Source organism: Selaginella moellendorffii, unplaced genomic scaffold (assembly GCF_000143415.4).
Source record: "Selaginella moellendorffii unplaced genomic scaffold, v1.0 SELMOscaffold_93, whole genome shotgun sequence".
NCBI lineage: Eukaryota > Viridiplantae > Streptophyta > Lycopodiopsida > Selaginellales > Selaginellaceae > Selaginella > Selaginella moellendorffii.
In genome coordinates, this window is record NW_003314354.1 from 1 (window position 1) to 24,246 (window position 24,246).

At 47.2% G+C, this 24,246-nt stretch overlaps 9 protein-coding genes and 3 non-coding genes across 16 annotated transcripts in view; 6 read left to right on the forward strand and 6 right to left on the reverse strand.

Moving 5' to 3' along the window:
• Nucleotides 1–4,782: 4,782 nt before the first annotated feature.
• Nucleotides 4,783–6,888, forward strand: LOC9629534. Its single transcript, XM_002988966.2, has 7 exons — nucleotides 4,783–5,295; nucleotides 5,365–5,472; nucleotides 5,534–5,645; nucleotides 5,713–6,223; nucleotides 6,276–6,434; nucleotides 6,500–6,578; nucleotides 6,638–6,888. Exons 1-7 carry the CDS (start codon nucleotides 5,056–5,058, stop codon nucleotides 6,710–6,712), a joined length of 1,284 nt encoding a protein of 427 aa, XP_002989012.1. The 5' UTR covers nucleotides 4,783–5,055; the 3' UTR covers nucleotides 6,713–6,888.
• A 511-nt stretch (nucleotides 6,889–7,399) lies between these two features.
• On the forward strand, nucleotides 7,400–11,221 carry LOC9628901 (C2 and GRAM domain-containing protein At1g03370). Its single transcript, XM_024662814.1, has 9 exons — nucleotides 7,400–7,956; nucleotides 8,007–9,350; nucleotides 9,405–9,688; nucleotides 9,738–9,851; nucleotides 9,914–10,173; nucleotides 10,231–10,393; nucleotides 10,448–10,717; nucleotides 10,776–11,007; nucleotides 11,061–11,221. Exons 1-8 carry the CDS (start codon nucleotides 7,611–7,613, stop codon nucleotides 10,992–10,994), a joined length of 3,000 nt encoding a protein of 999 aa, XP_024518582.1. The 5' UTR covers nucleotides 7,400–7,610; the 3' UTR covers nucleotides 10,995–11,007; nucleotides 11,061–11,221.
• On the reverse strand, nucleotides 11,214–12,503 carry LOC112341880. Of its 2 annotated transcripts, none has more exons than XM_024662819.1 (5): nucleotides 12,054–12,501; nucleotides 11,941–11,991; nucleotides 11,722–11,855; nucleotides 11,556–11,656; nucleotides 11,214–11,501 (listed from the first exon to the last, which is right to left on the reverse strand). In XM_024662819.1, the coding sequence occupies exons 1-5, from the start codon at nucleotides 12,384–12,386 to the stop codon at nucleotides 11,272–11,274; spliced, it is 849 nt and encodes a 282-aa protein (XP_024518587.1). In that variant the 5' UTR covers nucleotides 12,387–12,501; the 3' UTR covers nucleotides 11,214–11,271. The 2 variants fall into 2 exon arrangements, with proteins under 2 accessions (XP_024518587.1, XP_024518586.1); XM_024662818.1 differs by having other exon boundaries at nucleotides 11,216–11,501; nucleotides 11,556–11,680; nucleotides 12,054–12,503.
• A 48-nt stretch (nucleotides 12,504–12,551) lies between these two features.
• LOC112341878 lies at nucleotides 12,552–14,616 on the forward strand. 3 transcript variants are annotated; one of them, XM_024662815.1, is made up of 11 exons: nucleotides 12,554–12,878; nucleotides 12,930–12,995; nucleotides 13,048–13,128; nucleotides 13,179–13,232; nucleotides 13,290–13,358; nucleotides 13,411–13,473; nucleotides 13,522–13,610; nucleotides 13,661–13,726; nucleotides 13,782–13,907; nucleotides 13,955–14,018; nucleotides 14,340–14,616. In XM_024662815.1, exons 1-9 carry the CDS (start codon nucleotides 12,579–12,581, stop codon nucleotides 13,879–13,881), a joined length of 888 nt encoding a protein of 295 aa, XP_024518583.1. In that variant the 5' UTR covers nucleotides 12,554–12,578; the 3' UTR covers nucleotides 13,882–13,907; nucleotides 13,955–14,018; nucleotides 14,340–14,616. The 3 variants fall into 3 exon arrangements, with proteins under 3 accessions (XP_024518584.1, XP_024518583.1, XP_024518585.1); XM_024662817.1 differs by having other exon boundaries at nucleotides 14,344–14,616; XM_024662816.1 differs by having other exon boundaries at nucleotides 12,552–12,878; nucleotides 13,782–14,018.
• On the reverse strand, nucleotides 13,588–15,200 carry LOC9628902. The gene is made up of 10 exons (XM_002989029.2): nucleotides 14,974–15,200; nucleotides 14,860–14,925; nucleotides 14,710–14,790; nucleotides 14,576–14,629; nucleotides 14,449–14,517; nucleotides 14,328–14,390; nucleotides 14,184–14,266; nucleotides 14,064–14,129; nucleotides 13,928–14,009; nucleotides 13,588–13,877 (listed from the first exon to the last, which is right to left on the reverse strand). Exons 1-9 carry the CDS (start codon nucleotides 15,133–15,135, stop codon nucleotides 13,973–13,975), a joined length of 681 nt encoding a protein of 226 aa, XP_002989075.2. The 5' UTR covers nucleotides 15,136–15,200; the 3' UTR covers nucleotides 13,588–13,877; nucleotides 13,928–13,972.
• Nucleotides 15,201–15,337: 137 nt separating this feature from the next.
• On the reverse strand, nucleotides 15,338–15,422 carry TRNAM-CAU. The gene is given in 2 exon segments: nucleotides 15,338–15,373; nucleotides 15,385–15,422. It is a non-coding gene; the product is annotated as a tRNA-Met (tRNA).
• Nucleotides 15,423–16,850: 1,428 nt separating this feature from the next.
• Nucleotides 16,851–16,923, forward strand: TRNAE-CUC. The gene has a single exon. It is a non-coding gene; the product is annotated as a tRNA-Glu (tRNA).
• Nucleotides 16,924–16,941: 18 nt separating this feature from the next.
• Nucleotides 16,942–19,020, reverse strand: LOC112341901 (pentatricopeptide repeat-containing protein At1g11290, chloroplastic-like). Its single transcript, XM_024662895.1, has 2 exons — nucleotides 18,978–19,020; nucleotides 16,942–18,926 (listed from the first exon to the last, which is right to left on the reverse strand). Exons 1-2 carry the CDS (start codon nucleotides 19,007–19,009, stop codon nucleotides 17,108–17,110), a joined length of 1,851 nt encoding a protein of 616 aa, XP_024518663.1. The 5' UTR covers nucleotides 19,010–19,020; the 3' UTR covers nucleotides 16,942–17,107.
• Nucleotides 16,989–17,073, reverse strand: TRNAM-CAU. The gene is given in 2 exon segments: nucleotides 16,989–17,024; nucleotides 17,036–17,073. It is a non-coding gene; the product is annotated as a tRNA-Met (tRNA).
• An 84-nt stretch (nucleotides 19,021–19,104) lies between the features above and the next one.
• LOC9628903 (pentatricopeptide repeat-containing protein At4g02750) lies at nucleotides 19,105–20,937 on the forward strand. Its single transcript, XM_002988969.2, has 2 exons — nucleotides 19,105–20,244; nucleotides 20,455–20,937. The coding sequence occupies exons 1-2, from the start codon at nucleotides 19,105–19,107 to the stop codon at nucleotides 20,935–20,937; spliced, it is 1,623 nt and encodes a 540-aa protein (XP_002989015.2).
• A 23-nt stretch (nucleotides 20,938–20,960) lies between these two features.
• LOC9628904 (probable dolichyl pyrophosphate Glc1Man9GlcNAc2 alpha-1,3-glucosyltransferase) lies at nucleotides 20,961–22,887 on the forward strand. Of its 2 annotated transcripts, XM_024662843.1 has the most exons (5): nucleotides 20,961–21,709; nucleotides 21,767–21,973; nucleotides 22,032–22,269; nucleotides 22,340–22,726; nucleotides 22,782–22,887. In XM_024662843.1, exons 1-5 carry the CDS (start codon nucleotides 21,014–21,016, stop codon nucleotides 22,802–22,804), a joined length of 1,551 nt encoding a protein of 516 aa, XP_024518611.1. In that variant the 5' UTR covers nucleotides 20,961–21,013; the 3' UTR covers nucleotides 22,805–22,887. The 2 variants fall into 2 exon arrangements, with proteins under 2 accessions (XP_024518611.1, XP_024518610.1); XM_024662842.1 differs by having other exon boundaries at nucleotides 20,961–21,973.
• Nucleotides 22,757–24,246, reverse strand: part of LOC112341883 (auxin efflux carrier component 3-like) — a 2,687-nt gene continuing 1,197 nt past the window's right edge. Inside the window, exons 2-7 of the mRNA XM_024662828.1 lie at nucleotides 23,925–24,231; nucleotides 23,557–23,866; nucleotides 23,406–23,491; nucleotides 23,183–23,340; nucleotides 23,049–23,128; nucleotides 22,757–22,988 (exon numbers count right to left, since the gene is read on the reverse strand). Coding sequence (XP_024518596.1) covers nucleotides 22,922–22,988; nucleotides 23,049–23,128; nucleotides 23,183–23,340; nucleotides 23,406–23,491; nucleotides 23,557–23,866; nucleotides 23,925–24,231 — 1,008 coding nt within the window. The 3' untranslated portion in view covers nucleotides 22,757–22,921. The remainder of the gene's footprint in view (nucleotides 22,989–23,048; nucleotides 23,129–23,182; nucleotides 23,341–23,405; nucleotides 23,492–23,556; nucleotides 23,867–23,924; nucleotides 24,232–24,246) is intronic.

Consider the following 24,246-nt stretch of genomic DNA (forward strand, 5'->3'; position numbering starts at 1 on the left):
ATATATATATATATATATATATATATATATATATATATATATATATATATATATATATATATATATATATATATATATATATATATATATATATATATATATATATATATATTATAACAATACCACTCCCGGGAGTAATTTTTTTATCTTTATGCTTTACAACACCTTTGGTTTTGGAAAACAAGAACCTTTAATCCAATTAAAGGTTGTTTGATTGAATAAATCATTTTCTCTTCCTCATTTTGGCTCCGTTCCTTCTTTTTAAATTTCCTAGTCTTTCAATATCACCTTTCTTATACTTAAGTTGCTTACTTATATACTATTGATCGATTTTACCAATTTAATTCTTCTTTTCTAGTTGAATCAAAATTTAGCTTCTTTATTGTTATTGGAAGATTATATATCTTTACAATAAGCTAAAGCAACATTTGAGTTCTTTCACACTTTTGAAGTCATTTATTGACTTGATCTTCCACCACTTATGAGGGTGTTCCATGTGTTTTTATTGAAACTTTATTACACTCCTTTTGATCCCATTTATATTCCATGATCACCTCCTTTAAAGGTAATTGTGAGTAGAAGTTTGAAGTTGCTACCATCCTTGATTCAAATTATATACTTCTAAGTAGGTTGTGAATTTCTATCAATAATATCCATTTAAATTTGGTTCTATACCATTTTAGTTGCTGTTTAGTGCTTGGGATGATATTACATATTTGCAATCTTTTTATATTTATTGAGGACGGTAGGAATTGAACCCTAAACTTTGCTCATGGGATTTTAACTTAACACCTACTGTGCATATAACTACTTTTAGTCTTATAAAAGTGAGTGTTCAACATAAATTCATCTTTTCTTCTTTATTAATTTAGTCTTTTATTAGTAATTTTTTTGTCTCCCTTTCTCTCTATGACCAATTTATGATAGTGACAGTCAATAAGGTGGTCTTAGTTTCTTTAAAAGGTATTATCCAATGGATCCTCGTTAAGAGATTTAGATTGTACTCATTCCAATTACCCATAAGTTGTTTGGTTCTTTTTATTATATTTCACATGAGACAATTCACCTCCTCAGCCATGTATATGATATGAGAGATAACCTAGTCACAGCTGATGCAAAAAAATGGGAGCTTTGCGAGTAGCAGAAATTAGCAATAACAGCCATGGAAGGAAGTTTTACATTTAAAAGTAAATAGAAGATAAAATAAAATTACCATTATAAAAATAGATTATGGGTCTTTGCTTGGGAGGTTTTGAGGGTCAAAAGCCCCTTTTTATGAGTGAACCCCGTGAATGTTTCCTTGCATCTTGAGGGCAAGTTTACATAGGACATTGGGGAAAACGATGTACTGGGACTGTAGAAACTTCACCAATGGCCACATCCTGGGGTCAAAAGCCACCTCAGTGTGATAGGAAATAAGGGGATCTTGCCCAAGAGCTCGAAGAACACCTCCAATAAAAAACCACAGTACTAAGATTGCTATGCATAAGAGCAGTAGCACAAAGGTTGCTCTTGATGCATGACAAGACCGAGAGAGTGAGAGGGCTGATGAACAAGCAAGGCGTGAACAAGCAAGCTGGAGAGAGCTTGCTGAGGCTGGAGGATGGAGAAGATGTCCAAGAACTTACAAGCTCAAGAAGGTGGTGGAATATCAGATGCTTAAAACATTTTAATCAATTTGCACTGCAGTGGCCCTACGACTCTTCCACGACAAGTGCATGGAGAGTGTAGCAGGGAATCTCAGGCAAATGCTCACTCATGATCTGGAGTGCATAAAATGATCCCCATTGTCGCTCTTGGCCAGACAGGAAGAAAGTGCTGTTGTGAGACTCAAGCCAGATCGATGCTCCACTGCTGTCATGGTCTTGAGCTCATTTTCGTCGAGAGGCAGATAACTGCTCGTGAGCTCTGTCTCAATGACTACATAGTCACGCAGCTGGCTGTGGACAAAAATGTGTGATCACAGCAAGCATCGCGAGCTGAAGAGCTGTCCAAGTCAGGTGGATGCCACTTCACCAACTCCATCGTCATGATCTCATTCTTGCAGGGATTCTCGCGGAGAAGAAGATTCAGGTCATGACGTCAATGATTGTCGTGATTTAGCCAGTCCATCGACATGAATGAATTGGCTATCTGGCATGCACGAGGATTGCCCCAGCGCGGGCTTCCAGAGTTCCTGTAGCTCCACAAACCTTTTTATTGTCATGGAGAATTAGCTGCAGCTCAAGCGGCTGTACAAGGCTGTGACAATGCCCCTGCGCCCTCTCCACAGCGCCTTGGGCTTATCATACACGAGAAGAACTGTAGAGCCAAGTGACCATACCTGTTATCGGTGTAGCCAATGATCATGGCAATCCATGAGACGCGTGATGTCCTGTGCGCATTCCACAACTTCCAGCACTCTCGTTCATGTCCACAAGCGTGATGAAGTTTTTTAAGGAAGATAGATCCGACTTGTAAACTCCCATGCCTTTCTCCAACATTCTACATTACCAACTTGAGTCCAATCTTAGGCAGGTGCAAGACTTGAGAGTAGTAACAAAGTCTGCGACTTTGGAGCTGCTAGTTCTTTCAAGATTGGGGTTGTTAGACAAGGAACAATAACATTTCAGTTATCATTATTGTAATTGATTGTCATATCAAATAACAAGATCAATGGCAGTATTGACATCATTATGAAGGCCAAAGTGGAAATATTTTAAGAGATGCATCATCCTATGAAATATCAATAGCAACCATTTATAACCTCAATGCATAAGTAAATACAAACTTAAAGACTTAATGCAATTGCTATAATTTATTGATAATGGTACACTTTTGTTTAATATTGTTAAACATGTTAGTGAAAAAAGGGCAAAGAACTAGGATAGAGACATGTCAGTAAGAAAATATTTGAATAAGGCAATGCAAGAGGAATATTAGTCAAGTTGCATGGCAATTCAAAGTCTTACTTGGTTGAGAAAGTTATGAAACTTGAATTGCACACCATCAAATTTTATTGGTATAAAAATCTTTGATATTAAACTAAAAAATTATTATTGGTGTTGGAATAATTTATTAAAGTTGCATGTGAAGTGTCATATGGGATTGCTCTAATGTTTTATATGACTTTTGCAAAAGATTTGGATCTGACTAAAGCTAAAAAAAAAGGATGAGGAAGTCATTAATATCAAAGTGTTTAAATTATCAAAAGCTTGTTATCCAAAGAAAGAGAGATGACAAAACTATTAAAATACTAAATAATGAAGAAGAAAGATGTTGAAACTTTAAGTACAAAGTCTTTAGAACTTTACTATATATATAAGGGCTCTAAAAACTAATATAATTCAAAAATCTAATCTAGGTGTGAATCCATACTAATCTCAAATGCCCATCTATTTGTATAACAGGTTTTGAGTTTAAATCCCAAGGGTTAAATTTTTGTTATATGAATATGCTCCTTAATAAATACATGACAATCACTTGGTGGATCACATTGTAAGCTTGCTCAAGGTTGCCATCTTTATCGCGGCTTCCAACACATGCTTGGAGGTAAATGCTTCTCATGGTTAAGAAATCTTTCTTTTTTCATCACTTGATAAACAGGGGTTGTGAGAGGTTGAAGAAAAATATCCATAGGAGCTTTGGCAAATCTTCTTGCTTTCTATGTCATCATTGCCCATATCCATGATCCTGGCTTTTGTTTTTAAAGTTTATGGCCTGGTAAGCTCTACTTTAAGATTTATCATTTGTGATCATCCTTTCAAGTCAACCTTCCTCAGGGAGAAATGCAACTCAGACGATATCACTTCTTTTGATCATATTCTTTATGACTGGGGCAAATAAGTAGTAAGATAAGCCTCCCATGGTATTTCTAAATTGACGATTATTGAGTGCTGGCAGACCATGCACACTCTATGATTTCCCATTCTTTGCTGGAAAACAGCATGATTTTGAAGCAAATTTCATTCTGCCTCAAGTGATATAACTTAGGTCATGGCCATGTTACGTTGTCAGGCCATGAGAAAGATGGGAACTAAAGAGGATCTCCAGATGGTGGCTCGTTTTCATCTCTTTCTCTAGAACCTGAGAAAGCTACTTCAATAATGACTAACTGAACTCAGCCTTTCTCTGTCTCGTGCTGCTCGTTGAGTTGGCAATGGCTACTCTTTAATACTTTCTGGGTCCCTCTAGTGTTCTGCTCGAACATCTCTATCCTCACTTAAAAAATATATCAAGTAGAGTAGATTAGTGATAGGTTCTTAGCTTCTCATAGCCGTGGAAAACACGTATGAACATTGTAAACATTGGCAAAGTTCTACCTTATTATTTAATCATTTGCTAGGCCAGAAAATGGACTTCAAAGTTCAGACAGTGTCATGCTTGGACTCGCCTGATAATAAATAATATTTAACTACGCGGAGTTCTAATTCGTGTTCCACTTGAGGAGATGCTAACAATCAGTGAATTGTCAACAAAAGCAAGCATATATTCGAATGTTCGATCTTAATAAACTTTGCCATTGTTAGTAATAGTAGTATGTACCATACATTTCAAGCTTGAAAATTCTAAAGAATCTTATTCTTGCAGTGCATGCAGGTTTAAGTGTCACTAACATTTGTTAGTGGTTTTGTTTGGCCGCTTCTGTTCCAGTAATCTAGGAAGGTACATAAAGACAAGGATTCGCGTACCTCTTGCACTGCCCTAAAGGTCAACAGTAAATTGACACACAAAAGGTCGAATAGTTTTTTAGCACTTTCCCAAATAAGTAAAGGCAGGGTCCATCTAGGGTCTCTATTAGGGTTTACTTGGTGGGCGCGCGGGGATCGAAATTTCGTAGAAATCTTTGGCGCGATCGCCCCTTGTCCTTCCTCGCGATTCTAGTCTTGGAGATGATCAGTAGCGGCGGCGGTAGTAGCAAGCAACAGTAGCAGCCTGCGAGTCTCTCCAGGACTTATTTCCTCTGTCGGTGGTCTTTATTAGCGGCAATGGAGACTGGCCTCCTCGCCTAGGCTGTGCGTGCATTGGACGACCGGCGAGGAGCTGCCAAGGATCGAAGGATTCTCTACTGGAGGAATGACCAAGGGAAGCCTGCGCCGCCTGGAATTGGATTGCCTATGCCAGCCCGGGGCAGTGAGATGGATCGAGGTCTGGTTTGGCGATTGCGTGTACAGCCCGTGGGAGATTTTGGGATTTTGCGTGGGGATGTCGTCGGTGTTCTTCTGGATGATCGCCCAGATGCCTCAGTTCGTCAGTAATTTTCTTCGGCAGAGCGCCGATGCTCTCTCGCCTTGGTTTCTCTTCCAATGGCTTGCGGTACGATTCCTTTCTTTCATTTTGTTCTTTTCTTTGCCGGCTTTGTCCTGAAGATCTCCCATTTGCCAGGGCGATTCGTTGAATCTTTTGGGCTGTCTTCTTACTGGCGACCAGCTTGCGACTGAGACATTCACTGCGTATTACTTTATTTTTGCCGATGGTTTAATTATCTCACAGGTTAGTGTGTGAGAAAAGCGTTTTTTTCTTTGTCTCTGATCCATCTTTCTCAAATTTGTAGTACTTATACTACCGCGCTCGTAACAACAACTTCGATGAATCTGTACATAAGCCTACGAATGATTATCAAAGCGTGCTACAAATAAACTCAGAAGATGGAACTTCCAGACCGGGTATGGGAACGAGTTTTTGTTTTCAAGCAGAAAACTCCTTGCTAAGTTCAGGCATTGTTGTTTCCAGCGGATCTTCCGACGCCTGGTCATGCAAGCAACAGCATAGGAAAGCAGAAGCAGGATTCTAAACGCCAGAATCAGCAAGTGCTCCAACATTCCAACGGCAGTCAGCTTGGTATTTTAGCTAGAGGGGAACGGTTTCAGGATTTCGAGGAAGAAAAGCTGCAGCACCTTAAGTATCAAGTTGCCAAAGCTTCACAGCAGCATGCGTGTCCTTCTCGGCGCCAGTTACGAAGAGTTGTGATGGAATACGGGCTGGAGTACGGGCCTCCATCCATGTCCAAGTTCACCACACAGCAGGCGTCGCGATTGCCAAAACTTAATCTAAAGCGCACAAGCGGGAATAACAAGAACTTAAACCCGGGCTTGAAGAAAGCGCTATGCTTGGCTGGTACAGTAATGGCAGGAATCCCTGGAGGCGATGCTCTCCAGGCAAACCGGAAGCTTTTGAGGCATTGTAGTGAGAATCAAACCGAGAGCAGGCTCCAATGGGTAAAGCAAACTGGAACTTTCTTCGGGTAAGTCGTGGAGTTTTCATTTCCAGGTCTAACTTTTAGAGCTCTTCTCCAGGTGGATTTCTTCTGGACTTTACTTGGGCTCCCGGATTTCCCAGCTCGTCAAGAACAACCAGAGAAAATCAGCGGAAGGACTGTCGCTGGCGATGGTGTCGTGCGCGGTGCTCGCGAATCTCACGTATGGAGCGGCCATTTTGATGAGAGCAAAGACAATGTAAGCACGGCTTTCCGGTTTTTGTTTGTTCCGGTTTTCAGACAAACTTACTGTTTGCTTGACAGGGACGATTTGATAGGAAAAGCTCCGTGGCTTTTGGGAAGTTTGGGAACGGTGTCTTTGGACATCACCATTTTCTTACAGGTGACAAAAAACGCCTCCAGACTTGACCGCTTCTTAACGTGTTCTTTCTGATGAAACAGGCACAATACTTGAGCTCGAGGTGCTCGAAAAAAGACGAGGAGCCAAACGAGACAACTCCGTTGCTTCCAGCGTAACGTAAAAGGCAAGGTTTTGGACGAGGCCCCCGTTTTTTTCCCCATTTTTTACTTTTCTTTTGTGAATATTTTGTATGTATCGAACTCCATTCTTTGCAGTTTACAGGCTTGTGCACAAAAATTACAAGAAAAAAGAGAGAGAAAAAAAAAAAAGAACATCAAGAAATATTCTCATAGATGGATTGAAAATTTCGGCTCTCACTCGTCTTCGTGCTTCTTGCCATCGCCCTCTTGCGATTGCTTGCTACCATCGTCCTCCTCGATCTTCTCCAGCGTCTCACCTTTCCTGATCGCCTCCTTGCCCGTCTTGTCGATCTTGAGAAGATACTTGGGCTCCTCCGGGCTGGCCTTGAAAGTTCTAGCCCCCAATTTCCTGTCCTGGATCAGCTTCTCCACTATGTGCCCGCGCGCTTTCCCTGCGCCATAGCTCCACGCCACGCGATCGCCCACCTCAAACTCCACCTCCTTGTGCTCTTGTTGCTCGCCCATTGTGATCAAGCACGAAGAAGGAAGAGGGGCCCTAATTGACAAGTGTCAGTTTGTCAGTGACGCCGCGTGCCAAGTGTCGTAAACCGACACGTGCTCGCACCGGAGATTTCCACGTCATCGACGTCATTTAGCTGGAAAAATAAGAGTGACACGTCAGCATTTCTTTCTAGTATGGCGTCTCACGCTGCATCGCTCGCCATTGACTCTTGGCCGCGGAAGGGACGACCTAGGGTTTTGCTATGGCGGTGTAGCATAGGATTTCCACGCCATTTGTCATATTTTGCGTTCTTGGACAGATCCTTGCGCCGCAAGATATTGCGCTCGTCATCGCGACGCAAGCTATCGGGGATTCCAGCTCCAATCGAGGCGCCGCCATGGCATTGGCTAGAATCAGTCGATTCCAGGTAGAATGAAGCTCCAGGTCAATGTGTTCGAGGCGAGGGGTTTGGCCGCCAAAGATCCGAATGGCTCCAGCGATCCCTATGTGAGGTTGCAGCTCGGCCGCACGAAATCCAGCACCAGCGTCATCCATGCGTGCCTGAATCCGGTGTGGAACGAGGAGTTTGATTTCCGGGTCGATGATTCCGGGGCCGAGATTTTGATATCGGTGTGGGACGAGGATTGCTTCGCGGATGATTTCCTGGGCCAGGTCAAGCTTCCAGTGTCGAAGATTCTCGATGCGGACAAGCTAACGCTGGTACCGGCGTGGTATAAGCTTCAACCACGCGGCGGCAAATCAAAGTCGGTTGTCACAGGTATGAAGATTTTTGCTTTTCACCACTGCTTTATAAACATTCGCTTCCAGGTGAGATTCTTTTGGGCTTTTCTCTATATGGAAGGATCAGCAATGCGGCCGAGGCCGATGTAGAGCCTGGCCTAAGGGATGGATTGCTGCATACTCCAAGTAGCTCCGCTCCAAGTTCTCCACGCACAAAGTCTTCTCCCGATACAGAGAGGCTGAAGGTTCGTTCTCGACTTGGTCAAAAGGTGACATCTCTCTTCAAGAAAAGTGCTCGGATCCATCCCAATTCGAATTCGTCACCCAGTGTTTTGTCGGATCAATCGACGGAAGAATGTGAAAGCGAAGAGGAGGAAGGCCAAGTCCCTCTATCCTTCTTTGAGGAAGGTGGTATACAGCTCTCGACACCTGGCGACAGCGTGCCACCTCCATTATCGGGAGGTTTTCTAGCGAACCAGACGTATGCGACGAAGCTCCAGACTCTCAACTCGGTGCTGTTCAAGCCCCACTCTCCGTTCTTTGAGGAGCTGATTGCAGTGCAAAAGACAACCGATCTGGTGGAGGGGATGTGGAAGAAAGTTGGCAACGAAAACCCGAAACGAGTTCTTACGTACACGAAAGCTGCTACCGCAGTGGTAAAGTCGGTCAAGGCAACAGAAGAGCAGACTTATCTACGAGCAGATGATCGCGCCTACGTTGTTTTAGCGGTAGTCAGTACGCCTGATGTGCTCTACGGCAACACTTTTAGAACTGAGGTGCAGTACTGCCTGACGCCGGTCTCCGAAGAGCGCTGCAACCTTTCCATATCATGGAGGATCAACTTTATTCAGAGCACCATGGCGAAAAGGCTGATCGAAAGAGGTGCGAAACAGGGACTCACGGACAATTTCCGGCAGTATGTGGAGGTTCTTTCAAAGTATGTCGAGGAGGCTGGGGAGGACGCCGACCCCGCACCAGCAGAAGAGCAGGATGAACCCGAGAATGACATTAGCCTCACACAGGAGTACTTTTCCAGCTCGATGTTCATCGTGGTGTCCTTGCTGTTCTTTCTGGTGGTACTACTCCACATTCAGCTTGCACAGCCAACTCCGACAGTCGGGTTGGAGTTTTGGCAACTCGACTTACCGGATACTTTTGGCGAGCTATTGACATCTGCCGTGATCACCGTCCACTTCGTTCAGCTTGGAAAAATGGCGCTGAAAAAGCTACGAGCCGCATCTTTAACAGCCGGCGACCATGGAAAGAAAGCAAAAGGTGAGGGCTGGCTCTTGACAGTGACTCTTGTGGAAGGAGAGAACCTACCTATCCGGCCAAACACAAACTGCTTGGATCCATACGTGGTATTTACATGCAGTGGGAGAACTCGAACAAGTTCTGTGAAACTGCAGACAACTAATCCAAAGTGGGGAGGTAAGTCACTTACAACTTTTTCTTCTGCATGTTTCTCATGGGTTTTCTGAACAGAAATCTTCGAGTTTGATGCCACGGAAGATCCTCCATCAACTCTGGACGTAGAAGTTTTTAACTATGACGGGCCTTTTCCTGAAGCGGTGTCTCTCGGTTACGCGGAAATCAATTTTCTCAAACTCAGCCCGGATAATCTGGCCGACTTATGGATTCGTTTGGAAGGGCCGCATGCACAGACCTCTTACTCCCGTTTACACCTTCGGATCTTTTTGACTAACACGAAGGAGGCTGATACGTTTGTTGAGTATGTGAAGAAAGTTGAGAAAGAGGCAGGAGCGAAGGTACATGATTTGTCTTATGAAGCGAAGCTAAGACCAAACCCCTGTGCAGGTCATCAAGAGCTCGAGAAAGAACGCTTCATTTCAAAAGCTCTTCTCACTTCCGGCAGAGGAATTTCTCATTAACGACTTCGCTTGTGCTGTCAAGCGAAAGATACCTTTGCAGGCCCGTCCTTTTTTTTTTTCCAGTTGTATTGTTTACGTACTTACGACATTCTCGAATTACAGGGCCGCTTATTCCTCTCGCCCCGGATGCTGGGATTCTACTCAAACATTTTTGGACATAAAACCAAGTTTTCTCTTTTATGGGAAGACATAGACGAAGTCCAGGAGTTACCTCCATCGATAGCCAATGTTGGTCCCTCGATTGTGCTTTTTTCCCGGAAAGGAAGAGCTCACGACGCAAATCAAGGCTCCAAGGGCATGGACGGGAAAGGTCGGCTTAAATTCCAGTTCCAATCCTTTGTCCGCGCTGGCCCAGCGTTTAGGTACATTTCCTTTGTTTTCATTGACGATGTAAATCACTCTATTTTTTTTTCTCGCAGGACATTGATGGTACTCTGGAAAAATAGAGCGCTGACCCCGGAGCAGCAACTGGAAATGGTCGAAAATGTAGATACCGAAAGCAAGCTTTATGAAGATGGCGAGTTTATAGGCGTTGAGGACGTAACGCTGTCGGAGGTCTACTCCACTGTCTTGCCTTTGACGGTATGCTGGTTGGATCCTGATATCTGGATGCTTATTTCCGTTGTTCGATGGCAGGCTGCTTCCATGGTGCTGTTGTACGAGAAAGAAAATCTGGAAGAGAAAGTCATGGAAAAGCTGGGATGCATGAACTACACCGTGTCTCCCTGGGAAAACGAAGGTCCCGGCCAAAGGCGGCAAGTGAACTACAGGCTGAACCGACAGATGTGCCAATTCGGGAGCATTGTGAGTGGCGTTCAGCAGAAGGTGGTGTCGAGCAATCACTTAACTGCATCTGTGGACGAGATACTGACACTGCACGACGTCCCGTTTGGAGACAACTTCCAGGTTTTGTTCTTGGCTTTCGGAGATGGTTTCTGGTTTTAAATGTGGTGTTTCTACACAGATTCACGTGAGGAACGAAGTACGAACTCTATCGTCCAAGCCAGCGATGAGCGAGTGCCGCGTGCTTCTGGGAACCTCGTGGCAAAAAGGCACTGCGATGCAAGCACGGATTACTTCCAACGTCCAAGAGCACTTCACCAAGCATCTAATTGAGAAAGTCAAGATAGCTGCCAAGGAGATATCGTCCTACAAAGATCACCACTCTTATATCCTCGTCTGATGTATAGCTCAAGGTATGGTTAGAACACTTCATCCATTGCATTGGTAACGTATTTTACTTGCGCAGGAACTCTTGGAGAAAAGCATCCCTCGCTAAGCTAAGAATGTAAGCATCGCGTTTTGGATGCTAAAATTGGTTCAATTGCTTTGTAGATGAAGTCGAGAAAACTGCGAGCGTTAATATCCTGTAAAGCTTTTTTTGTCCCGAAGGTCAGCCAGAGGAACATTCATGCTCTTTGGTAGATCTTCGTTTGATTTTTGGGAAGAACTAACCATTTTTATACAGTGTTGTCTGATCGCTCGCTACTAAATAGCTCCTGCTGCTTCTCTTCCTGGCTCACCTCTTCGTTGAGACTCTTCCAAAACCATCTCGAGAGCTGGGGATGGCTGGCGAGAGTGAGGACTGCCCTTTGAGCTTGGAGCACAGCCTGCCGTGTTGTCTCTGCCGCATTCGCCACCACTGGCTTGACTGCTTGCACTGGAACGGTCGCTCGCTCTTGTAGCATCGCTGGGAAGAGAAACCAAAGAGTTACAATCGAGCTTCGAGAGAGGATTTTCGTACCAAAGACTTGAGACGCTGCGACAGCTCCCATTCGACGAATTCCCACCTCCGCAGCCTGGACTGCTCGAGCGGAGGTTCTAACACCATCGGATATCTCTTGACTGGGAGAGGTGAAAGAAAAAGAGCTGTAGTGAGTGAGTGAATGGAGAGTTTAGAGAGAGCTTGCCTCAGATCGTTAAGTTCTAGTGTGAGATCACTGATTTCCATGCTCGAGAGTCGGATTGCCGCCATCGTCCCGGGTAATTCTTCCCGTGCCATGTCCGAGAGCTTCTCCAGTGATACCGATGCTCGGTGAATTGCCTGAAAGGGCTATAGATCTTAGTACGAAGAAAAAAGAATCGTACTGGTACTACTGTAATTAGAGAATTTTTTTTAGTTTGCTTGCCTTCAAGGTTGGAATCGCTGCCACTAGCGCCGTAAGCAACGCTCCAACAGTCTAGAAATTTGGCTGCGATATTAGATAGATCGATCTCTGCGAATGGAACGAGAGATTCTCACCAGGCATGATAGGACGCCCAGCACCACGAAGAGCTGATCGGCAATCGAGAGCCTGTTGAATTGTCCCAGAAAATTCGAAGGCGCCAGCATCAAGGACGAAGACGACGACGCTAGGGAGGGCCTGGACAGAAGTGTGGTGGATTCGGGAAGAGAGGAGGATGAAATCCCGTCTAACGATGGAGAGGAGGCCCGCGACTTGAGAAATCTGATCGATACTCCCCCGGAATTGCTACTGGCAACGAGAAGGCTCACCCGGCTGCCGGGATTTCGGAGCTGGATCGAAAATGCAGGGAATGCCGGCGCCGCTGGAGGCCTGTGGAGGAGAGGCGCCATGATCTCAAGCTCACGGAAGAGAGAAAGAGAGAGAGCGCGAGCGCTATTGGCTCATGGAATGGATCGATCCTTCGTGCGTGTTCCAAAGCCCTGACCTAAAGAAAGAAAGAGACTTGTGCTTAGCGCGTACTTCCATTCTCATGGCTCCAAATAAGCCACGCTCACTACCAGGGCTTAGCTAGGGTTTTACAAATGGGGACGCTCGTTGCGACGATCGTCGCTCCATCTGCTCTCGCGCCTCGCGCCACCGCTTCCAAGATCTGCTGTTGCGCTGGGAGCGTGGATTCGAGCAATGCAGCCTGTTTGAGGAGCGACTCTAGCGTGGATTCGCGGAGCGGGGGCGGGGATTTGCGATTCCGGACCGCATTTCTTCCCAGCATCAGCGTAAAGAAGAATATTTCGGTGAGAAGGCAAAGATCAAGAGCTAGGCTGGGTGTTCGTGCTATTGCATTGAAGCAGTTAGAGCTAGGAGCTCCACCACCAGATTTTGAGGTACCGGGAACAAACGAAAATCCTTCCTGATCTTTGTGAATTGTTCTTTAGCTTGGAGAGCCCGCGACTGGCAAGGAGTGGTGCCTCAAAGATTTCCAGCAGTATCCAGCTCTTTTGGTAAAGCTTTTGTGGCTTGTTCTTTCGCGTGACAATCTTTCGTGCTTTACAGGTGATGTTTATTTCGTATCGCTGCCCATTTGTAGTGTTTTTGAGGTCTGCTCTCATCCAGCTAGTGGAAGAGTATATGGAGGTATGTTTGGAACTTCTACCGTGGTTCTCATAGTGGAAAAATCTGCGCAGAAAGGTCTCGGGGTCGTGGCTATATCGCCGAATTCTGTCGTAGTTTTTCCAGAGGTAAGAAACTTTTTTGAGTCCTCTTTCTTCATGTCTTTGGCTCCTTCGTCATTTTAGGACGGACCGGCTGAGATGCAAGAGGAAGTCGAGAAGTATGGCTACAAGTTCCCCTATCTCTACGACGAGGTTGGCTGCTAGTTCTTTGTTGATTAGAGCTGTGTTTTCTTTTTGGTTCCAGACTCAAGAGGTTACTCAAGCGTACGCACCACTTGGCACTCCCGATTTTTTTGTTTTCAGAAAGGTAGAGTCAAGCAAATGCTATACGTCTGATCGTTGCTTGCATCACCAGAACGAGGAGCAAAAGTTTGAACTCGCGTATCACGGCCAGTTTGACGACGCAAGGGACCACAACCCAAACAAAATTCCCATCACTGGAAGGTACTAAAAATCAAAGGTAACGAGAAATCTTAACGCTCGTTCTGGCACAGGGATTTGAGATTAGCACTAGATGCGGTTCTCACGGGTAAACCGGTCGATCCACACCAAAAGCATAGGTAGCGTCAGCGTCTGGACTTGGATCTTTCATCCATTTCTCTTTTTGTTGTGCAGTATGGGCTGTGCCATTCAATGGCATCCACATCTCATCCCAAAACTCTATCCAAAGCCCAAGTTGGAGAAAGACGACACCAATCTTCTTTGGCATGCCTGATAAGATCACAACAGCGATGCAGAGAGGTAGTTTGCATTGACGATACCTTTTTGACAATATCAGTGAATTGCAGGCAGAAACTTCCAACTTTTTATGGTTCCGGGTGCCATTTGATACTACATCCCATGCTGAAACAGGTACGAGTGAGACGAGAGAAAAAGGAAAAAAATGAGAGAACGAACCTGGGTTTTTGCAAGGGACTCACGGGTCTTCCTGAAAGCACACAGTCGATAGCCATGCTCAAATCTCTGCATTAACATGAGTGTCACAGTGAAAACAATCGACTGATAGTCATTGCAAACCTTCCAGTGACTGGCCTCCCATTGTTGGGACGAGAATCATCGAACTGGCCGTGATAAGCTAATTCGAATGGCCTCCTTCCATCCTGAATGTGCCACTAGAGTGTGTAGGAAAACATCTTTTTCTCTCTTTGAGCTAAGAAATACCTTCTTGAACAGGAAGAACTCTGGCGTGCATACTGCTCCAAACGCCCGTGCAGCCTCTTGTGTCTGGAAGGAAGATCACGATCACCACTTTGGAAAGTTAAGGAAGGAATGTGATGCTCACTTCGTCGTAGAGGTATGGGAACTCGTATCCAAGCTTCTTCGCTTCCTCTGCCATCGCCGCTGGGCCGTCCTGCGAGCTCGCAAAACTCGATTCATCGATCCAAGCAAGTATCGCAGACTGTAAACACCTGAGGATGTGTTCTCACTGAATTGGAAGAGATGCCAACAACACTGAGGCCTTTCTGTTCCATGCAAGAGAGTAAGAAAAAAAAAAGTCTTTGGACTGAGGAGAAAGAAACGAAGAAATGTTTTTCATACGTACTCTCATGTACTCGTTGGTTAGCGTCACGATCCCTGGCTTGAGATGGATGACGAATGGGCAATGGTTGCAAATAAACATGACCTGGATGGAGAAGGATAAGGGAGCAAAAGATTCTTCCAAAATTCTTTTAGCTATGGTGGTGCTATATACCAGTAATCCGGGAGCTCCTTCAAACTCGTCAAGCGACCATTGTTTGGCAGTCAGAGGCTCAACCAGCTGAGAAAGAAAGGCCTGTTTAGCACAGAGATAGAAAGAAGTATTTACCTGGAAATCTGGAATGCGAGAAGCCAGCTGCAATTTCTTGGCCTCCGTGCGCGCGGCTCTCACAACAATCCTCGGCGCCGTGAGAAATCTACCGCTCTTCGTAGGAGAGAATGCGCCGATCGAGCCCTTGAAGCTGGAAAACGTGGAAAACCTCGCGGCCATAGAAACTGAGGAGCTGCAATGGCTCAATCACTACCTCAAATAAGTTTTTACAAAACTCTGTTCTTGTCTCAGTGTAATACTTAGGTTTGGCATTCTTACACAATTATTCTGATAAAATAATACACAAAGATTTTAACTATCGTTCACTTCCCATTTTGGCAATGTTTGAGTCCTGACTGAGGGAAATAAAATGTGCATTCGCTGGGGTGAGAGAGGCTCGAACTCTCGACCTCAGGATCACTCAAGAGCTATGAGACCTACGCGCTGACCAACTGCGCCACCACCCCTGTTATATCTTACCATATAACAGGTTCCACCAACTTCATAATATATATCCTTTGCAACCAAATCCCAGCTTTGGAATTAAGTTTGGAAGCAAAAGAGAATCAGGATGGTTTCCGGTGTATATTAGTTTTTTTTTCTTGGTTTGTATTTCTTCATATTTTCTGCTTCAAGCTTGCTGCTGCCTGATTGAGCGATCCAATCATTCTTTGCGGCTGTCAAAGAAGACAATTATAATTGAGAATGTATCATCGAAAGATTCCAATTCGCTCAATTTTAATTATTTTTAGTTTTTTCTTGCTTGACTTCTGCCTTTCTTCTAGAATTCTCTGGTTTAAAAAAAAAACAGAAGACTTTTTTAGAAATGGTGTTCTTGTCAGCTGTGATTCTCTTCTTCTTTTGTTTGTTGTCATCTTCTCACAAAGTATGGTTCCACCACAGTCAAGGAGAACAGCTTCCTCCCATTGCTCATGACTGACAGGGCTCCCACTATTGACATCCAAGGATATGACGACCGTCGCGGCATTGACACATCCTTCTTACTTCTCAGTGGTGATGTTCACCTGGTTGGACATGATTGGATTCCAACTCTATGAGTCCTACATTACCTACTGGGTAGCAAACACTCCAGCAGGCAGCTTTGGTAAGAAGAACCAAGTTCCATTTGATTTTGCAAGCCTTTTTGCTTGGAATTTTAAGTTTGATTGATTTGTCTTTGCAGGACCTGGGAAGGGCAAAGCTGTCTTGCCTTACATGTCTCCTTTAGCCACCAACAAGTTTTTGCAATTCAGTGCAAAGAACAACTCGTACTCTTTTGCGCTTGTTCCACAGGGAAGTAACTTGGTCGGGCCGATCGTGGACAACCGTAGAAGCCCTGCACTGGCAAAGGCCCCCCAGCATTACAACTGCACTGGAGACTTTATCGAGATCATCGACTTCACCACCTCGACCTCTCAAAGCTAAATAGTTAATTATTAATAATATAAGAAATCTGTTTTTCCGAAGGAGCTTCAAGATACATCAAGAGCTTAAGGGCGTGCTCAACATGCCTGGAGCTGGCACAACATGAGTTCCAGGAAATGACAGACACACTAGCAGAGTCTTAGTGAGTTCCAGGACACCCAACGTGTTAATAACCTTGAGCATGAGATCCACCATTCTAACATGGATAAGTTTTTTGAGCGTGAGATCCGCCCAGTGATTCCATTTCTCTCTATCTCAACCATACTCCCACAACTTACGATCACTATTCTTTTTGGTGTTGTCAGCTTGTCTTGATCCGATGAGGACAAAGCTGACAGGAAAAAACCATGAAAAGGAAGAGAAGGTGTCTTAACATAGATAAAGATTTTAAAAAATTATACAGAATGATAATAAAATCAAATTTGTTAGAACAAAAAATATTGAGAAAATAATAAACAAAAATAATGTAGTCCGTTGTAGTCTAGTCGGTCAGGATACTCGGCTCTCACCCGAGAGACCCGGGTTCAATTCCCGGCAACGGAAGATGATTTCGTGAGCTTCTACGTTAAATTTATCGTTTCATGATCTTGAAAAACAGAACCGAAAGCTGGGGTGAGAGAGGCTCGAACTCTCGACCTCAGGATCACTCAAGGGCTATGAGACCTACGCGCTGACCAACTGCGCCACCACCCCTGTTATATCTTATCCACCAACTTTATAATATTCGTTAATTTTTACTATCGTACTCCATGTTTCGCCTTCCCATCTCTATGACTCGAGCTTGCTCCTCCCACATCCCGGCAAATCCATAGATATTGGACATGAGCACATACGCAGCAGCGTGCTTGCGATCCATCGCCACCACCGCATCAAACGCCACCCTCGCCGCCTCCACATCCTTCCACTTGTGACACGCCCCGAGGATCGTCGTCCAAGTCACCAGGGTCGCCTCAAACGGCATCTCTCTCGCCATAGCCACCGCTTCTTCCAGATGGTTGGCTCGTCCCAGAAGATCCACCATGCAGTTGTAGTGATCCAGCCCCGGCCGGATCCCAAACACCCGAGCCATCTCCTCGAAGCACTCCTTCCCCCTGTCCACCATCCCGGCGTGGCTGCAAGCCGTGAGAATCGTCCGGAAAGTTATCTCGTCCGGTCGGATCCCCGGCTGCTCCCTCCGCATCCTCTCGAACAGCTCTAGAACTCGTCCAACGTTGCCTTGGAAGCTATACCCGGCCATGAGAGCGCTCCACGAGACCAAGTTCTTCGGGGAGATGGTCTGGAACACCTCCTCCGCCTCGCCCATGCTCCCAACCTGGCCGAAGAAATCCACCAGCGCGTTGGCCACGAACACGTCCCCCTGGAGACCCGCGCTGGAGATATCAGCCTGGATTCTTCTCCCTCTCTCCAGCGCACCCAAGCTCCCGCAGGCCTTGAGCGCAGCGACGTAAGTGAAGGCGTCCGGGACGCAGGAGCGCTGCTTCATCCGGGCGTAGAACTGGAGCGCGAGCTCGCATTCCCCAGTCTGAGCGTAGCCGAGGATCACCGCCGTCCAGGACACCACGCTGGGCTCCTCCATCCTCCCAAAGACACTGCGAGCTTCGGCCATGCAGCCACACTTTGCGTACATGTCCACCAGCGTTGTCGCTACGAACAAGTCCGACTCGTCCCCTCCCTGAGAAGCCTGCCTGTGGATCCTTCTCCCGGTCTCAAAACTCCCGGCCTTGACGAGCTTCCCGTCTAGCCCCGGGGCTTCCGCCTCTGCCTCTGCCAAGCTCGAGCAAGCCTTGAGAGCCGCAACGTAAGTCACCGAGTCTGGAACACAGCCCTCCATCTTCATCCTCTCGAAGAGCTCTAGGGCCAGGCTTCCATCCCCGGCGAGAGCATAGCCGAGAATGATGCAGTTCCATGACACCGAGTCCCGCCGTTCCATCTTCTCGAAAATCCCGCGAGCTTCCACCATGGCACCACACTTGGTGTACATATCCATCAGGCTCGTTGCCACCGCCACCTCGAGATCGTCTTGGCTCCTGGCAGCTTGCTCGTGGATCAAAATGCCTCGGTCCAGGCATCTGGATCTCACGGAAAGATCTCCCTTTTCCGCCAGGCTAGCGCAGGCCTTCAAAGCCGCTAGAAGCGTGACGCGGTTTGGAGAGACGCCTTCTTCCTCCATTGCCGCGTAGAGCTCGAGAGCAAACTCCCCATCTCCGCTCTGCGCATAGCCAAGGATGATACAATTCCAAGAGACAACGCTGTGGAAATCCATACCTCGAAACACCGCCAGAGCCTCCGGCATGCTGCCACACTTTGCGTACATATCCACCAGCGTGTTGGCCACGACCACGTTTGCGTTGTCGCCACTGGCTACCAGATCGCTGTGGATCTTCCTGCCGCTGCCAAGGTCCCTGGAATTCTTGCAGATTTTCAATGCCGCGAGCACGAGTCCGATGCTGAACGATCGCATTCCTTGTTGCACCATTGCATTGTATCTCCGGAGGATTTCCCTGTCTGACGCAGCGAAGAGATCCTTGCGCGGAGCTCTGGCGCGGCTGTGCAACACACGAGCTATAAGCGGAGGATGGAAACAAAGGGAGACTTACATGGGATTGGAGAGCGTCGCGCCCAGCGCCATGGCCACGCTTCCATTCGATGACTAGGTCTAAGAGCCCTAAAGTGCGTTGGCGCTAAAACACAATTTAAATTTCTGCTGATTGCGATGGGTGATCGATGCTCCACTGTCGCAGCGGAGGCGTATGGATCATCCCCAAGTTTCTCATCCGTGGAATCCAGTTCTCGGCACAAAATGCAAGAATTTCCCAGGACACCGTCACGGCGGAGCTGCAAGCTTGCGCCGAGGCCAAGAACCTGCGAGAGGGGCGACGAATCCATGCCCAGATCGCGCAGAGCCCCCATCTCTCCGCCAACAATTTCGTGATGAATCAGGTGATGCGGATGTATGGCAAGTGCGGCAGCCCCGAGGAAGCGCGCGGGGTTTTCGATTCGCTCGCTTGCCCCAACCGGTATTCGTGGAACATCCTCATCGCGGCATTTGCCCAGAACGGGCATTTGGAGGACGCCAAGCAAATGTTCGACCGCTGCCCTAACAAGGGCGTGGTTACGTGGAATGCCCTCTTCCAGGCATATGCTCAGAAAGGGCAGTTTCTGCAAGCCAAGAATACATTCGATTCCATGTCAGAGAGGGACGCCATCTCCTGGAACTCGATCCTCGCCGTGGCCTCGCACCACAATCGCGTAGAGTATGCCAAAAAGATCTTCGATTCAATGCCGGCACTGAGCGTGCGGGCGTGGAACACGATCTGCCAAGCATTTGCCTTAGCGCGGGAATTGCCGGATGCCAAAGAGGCGTTTGATTCAATGCCCGAGAGAGATGTGATCGCGTGGACGACGATGCTCAATGCGTTCGCTGAGGAATCGGAGGTGACATGGGTTAGGTTTTTGTTCGACCGAATGCCGGCGTGGGACACTCCCGCTTGGAACGCGCTCGCGCAGGCATATGCCCTAGCCGGTGACGCCGCGGGTGCCAAGCGCGTGTTCGATTCCACGCCCCAGCGCGACGTGGTGACGTGGACGGGGCTGCTCAACGCCGTCGCACAGGGCGGGAATGTCCAGCAGATTGAGTTCCTGTTTGAGAGAATTCCATTCCGGAATGTGGTGACGTGGAATATCCTTGTTCAGGCATATGCCCACTCTGGGTATCTGGAGAAAGCCCGTGCTACCTTTAACGCGATGCCTACCAGCAACATTTCCTGGAATCTCATGCTAAACGCTTATTCTGATAGCGGCCACGCTAGCGAAGCCAAGGAGCTGTTTGATAGGATCCCTGACCGGGACGATGTGTCGTGGACGGCGATGCTAACTGCATATGCCCAGAATGGGCATCTGGACGAGGCTCAAGGGATTTTTGACACGATGCCTCGCCGGAATGTCGTGGCTTGGACGGCCATGATCACGGCGTATGCGCAGGGCGCTCGTGTGGATATATTCGAGGGAATCTTCCGGCGTATATCCCAGAGGACCATCTTCTCTTGGAACTCTATGGTGGCGGCATATGCCCAGAACGGGCACCCAGTGGAGGCGGTGATGGTGTTTAGGGCCATGGCGCTCGAGGGCATCGCGCCAGATCTCATTGGCTTCTCCACTGCGCTGACGGCGTGTAGCCATGGCGGATTGCTTGCCACAGGCTGGGAAATCTTCGTGTCGATGCACTGTGATTACGGATTGAAGCCCGGGAAGGATCACTACCGGTGTATGATCGACATTCTTGGTAGATCGGGGAGGATAATCGACGCGGAGGAGCTGATTCATAGCATGCCCTTCCCCCCCGACGAGATCGCGTGGGCGAGCTTGCTCTCTTCTTGCAAGATCCATCGCAATGCCGCAGCTGGGGCTCGTGCGGCGGCGGCAGCGCTTCGATTTGATGCCAGGGAGCCGGCCACATTCGTGCTGATGCAGGATCTCTACGCCGCCGCGAGCATCAAGAAAGAAATCGCGGATCCCTGGATCGGGGAGATTAATGGGGAGTTGGAAGAATATGGATGAAGAAGCTCCTCGCGCCAAAATTTCAAACAAAAGTAGCTGTGTTCTAGGGTTCTTCTTCCTAGGGTTTTTTGGCGCGATGGGGGAGCTGCTGGTGATGGCGGCCATCGCGACTTGCGTGAAGATCCTACTTCTTCCATCCTACCACAGCACGGATTTCGAGGTACACCGCAACTGGCTGGCGATCACGCACTCGCTCCCTGTCGATCGGTGGTATGTCGATGAGACCAGCGAGTGGACGCTGGATTATCCCCCATTCTTCGCGTGGTTCGAGCGCCTTCTGTCGGCATTTGCAGCGGTATGGGATCCCAGGATCGTGGATCTCAGCGCAGGGAAAAATTACGCCAGCGCTTCGTGCCTGTTGTTCCAGAGGGGGAGTGTGATGGTAGCAGACAGTGTGCTCTACCTTGGACTGTGGAGCTACTGCAAAGGTATGGCACCAGATAAGAGGAAGTTGGTCTATGCAGTGGTCGTGTTTTCTCCCGGGCTCTTAATCGTCGATCACATCCACTTCCAGTACAATGGATTCCTTCTGGGGATTTTGCTGCTGTCTCTGGCAGCGCTCAAGCAGGGAAAAGATCTTCTGGGCGGAGTGATTTTTGCCGCCTTGGTCTGCTTCAAACACTTGTTTGCCGTGGCTGGGCCAGTTTACTTCGTCTATTTGCTTCGACACTACTGTTCTGGCCCGAGAAGGCTGCGCAACTTTTTCCAGCTCGCCATTTCGGTGCTTGGTGTTGTGGTGCTCGCTTTTGGACCCTTTGCTTACTATGGCCAGGTAGGCTCTGCTTCCTTTTCGTCACCATTTTTGTGTACCAGCAAACTTTGTTTTCAGATCCAGCAAGTTTTAAGGAGATTGTTTCCATTTGGACGAGGATTATGTCACGCTTACTGGGCTCCAAACATCTGGGCTATGTACAATACAGCAGATAAAGCTCTGTCTATCCTTTTCAAGGCTGCTGGTTTTAAAGTAAATTCCACCACCGCGGCTTACACTGGAGGACTCGTGGGCGAGTTTTCATCTTATGCGGTTCTTCCAAGCGTGAGTTTTTTCGTCCTTCCATTTTGTTTCGCTTCTCACAGTACCTTAAAAAATGCAGATTACGCCGCTGATAACATTCGCCATGGTGTTGTCATCGCTTGTCCCTTGGCTTTATAAGATTTGGAGAAACCCACAGCCTTCCAGAGTTGTCTACTATATCACATATGCTTACATGTGCGGCTTCATGTTTGGCTGGCATGTCCATGAGAAAGCGTCACTTCACTTTGTGGTACCCTTCAGCCTGATCGCAGTGGAATCAATGGACAATGCAAACGATTATCTATTCCTTTCGACAGGTACCTCATGTGCACGTATCAATCTTGTACCGCTCTCAAATGGTTTTGTATCGTTTTGTTTCTTTTGCAGTTTGCTACTACTCGCTTTTCCCCCTGCTCTACGAAGCCCCCGAGTATCCCATTAAGGTGTTGGTCCTGCTTCTTTATTCCACGCTGCTGTGGGATTGCTTTTCAAACTATTTCAGCGTCAAAGTGGACGGCAAAGGCGAAGACAAATCAAAAGCGTCACGACATTCAAGGACAGCGTTGGGAAGATTAAAATCAAGCTATTTGGCCGGAATGATTCTTATAGAGATATACGGTCAGTTTGGACACCGATTTCTCTTCCCGCAGCGGCTCGAGTTTCTACCACTGATGCTGGTGTCAGCTTATTGTAGCATAGGCGTCTTCTATATATGGGTGCAGTGGTTTCGGTCTGGGTTCTCCATCCACGACTGGTCTACTCTACCACCTCCGAGTAAGTAGCGCTTGCAGAAGTTCTCTCAGATCCAGTGATAACGATTAATTTACAGAGGACAAAAAATTTGGAGTCTAGTCCTTGAATGTAGAGCTAAAAATCGATGATGCGATGACGGCACAAGTCAACTCTCCGCAATATACATTCGGAAAATGTCGGCAGGATGCTGGCCTCGTCTTACGCATTGGCTGGATCTCAAAGGCCCAGCAGCACATAGTAGAGAAGATTGATGGGAAGTGAGATCAGCATGCCGAAGATTACACTGTAAGAAGAAAGAGACAACCCGGGGATGGTGAGGCTTGTTCAACGACGCTCATCATACTTACGCCGTGCTGAGACATCTGGATGGACGTTGTACTCCTTCGCGAACACAAAAGGAACTATTCCTTGTGGCAGTGCTGCCTGGACAAGATCAACAAGAGTTTGGAAAAGTTGGGACATGGCATTGGCGATTACCTGGATGATGGAGGCCCTCAACTGGACATTTCGGAGGCCAACAGCAATCGACGTCGCAGACATAATAGCAGGGCCTGTCACGAAGCGAATGATCATCACGACAACAGCCATGGTAGTCCCGCAGGCTATTAAACTCGATTGCAGCGCCATAAAGAGGCCTGGAGAAGAAAAGTCTCACCGACGTTGGCAACCAATCGACAAATATAGTGATTGAAGTACTCACCCAGACTGAACATGGCCATCCCCAAGCCTGCGTCGGACAAGATTGTGATGGAATGCTCGAGAATTTTTGGCATTCCGACGTTCCATCTGCCAACAGATGACGAGCTTTAGCGATGAGACAAGCTAGGTAGAAATATGGATGAAGAGGATACCTGAAGGATATCAGGGCCCATGCAAGCCCGAGCAGACTCGCGTAAGTATTTGGATTTCGGATCAGCTTCTTCCACATCATTCTCACGATGAGTTTTGTCATGACTGTAGGTGGTGGCATTTGAGTCGGAGCTGACGAGTCGCTGTCAACCAGTTTCGGTGGCGTGAAGGGAACCTTGCAAGGCAAATGTGATTCGCTCTTCAGATTCTTCTCTGACAGCGGGGTGGTGTCTTCTCTTTGGAACAGAACGTTATCAACGAAGCTGAAGTCTTTGGCCATGCATGGATGTAATGGTGTGGAGTTCGACGGTACTACACTCGTAAGTAAGGATGTAAGTTTTCCTTGAAACAGAAATAGAAACGTACTTACTTTGAATTGACAGGTTCTTGTGGCTTGTCAATTTCCTGGTCTCGTAACAGCCTCTATCAGACGCAGGAGAGTTGCTCGAGCTCCACACCAGCATTTGCATCTCTCGAGATTCGTATTGCTGTTGCTGGTAGTCCATCTTTCTCGCGGCTTCAGCTAGTTTCATGGGAGAAAATACCTGGTTGCCGACAAACAATCTCTCCAGTGGGCCTGGACTCCTTGGAACTTGTTTCTGCAACTCATCATGAGCGGTAGTTTTGGGTGATGGCGAGTAATGGTGCCTGCCGGGGGTGTAAGCGAACATATTACTCTGCTCTCCGAAGGA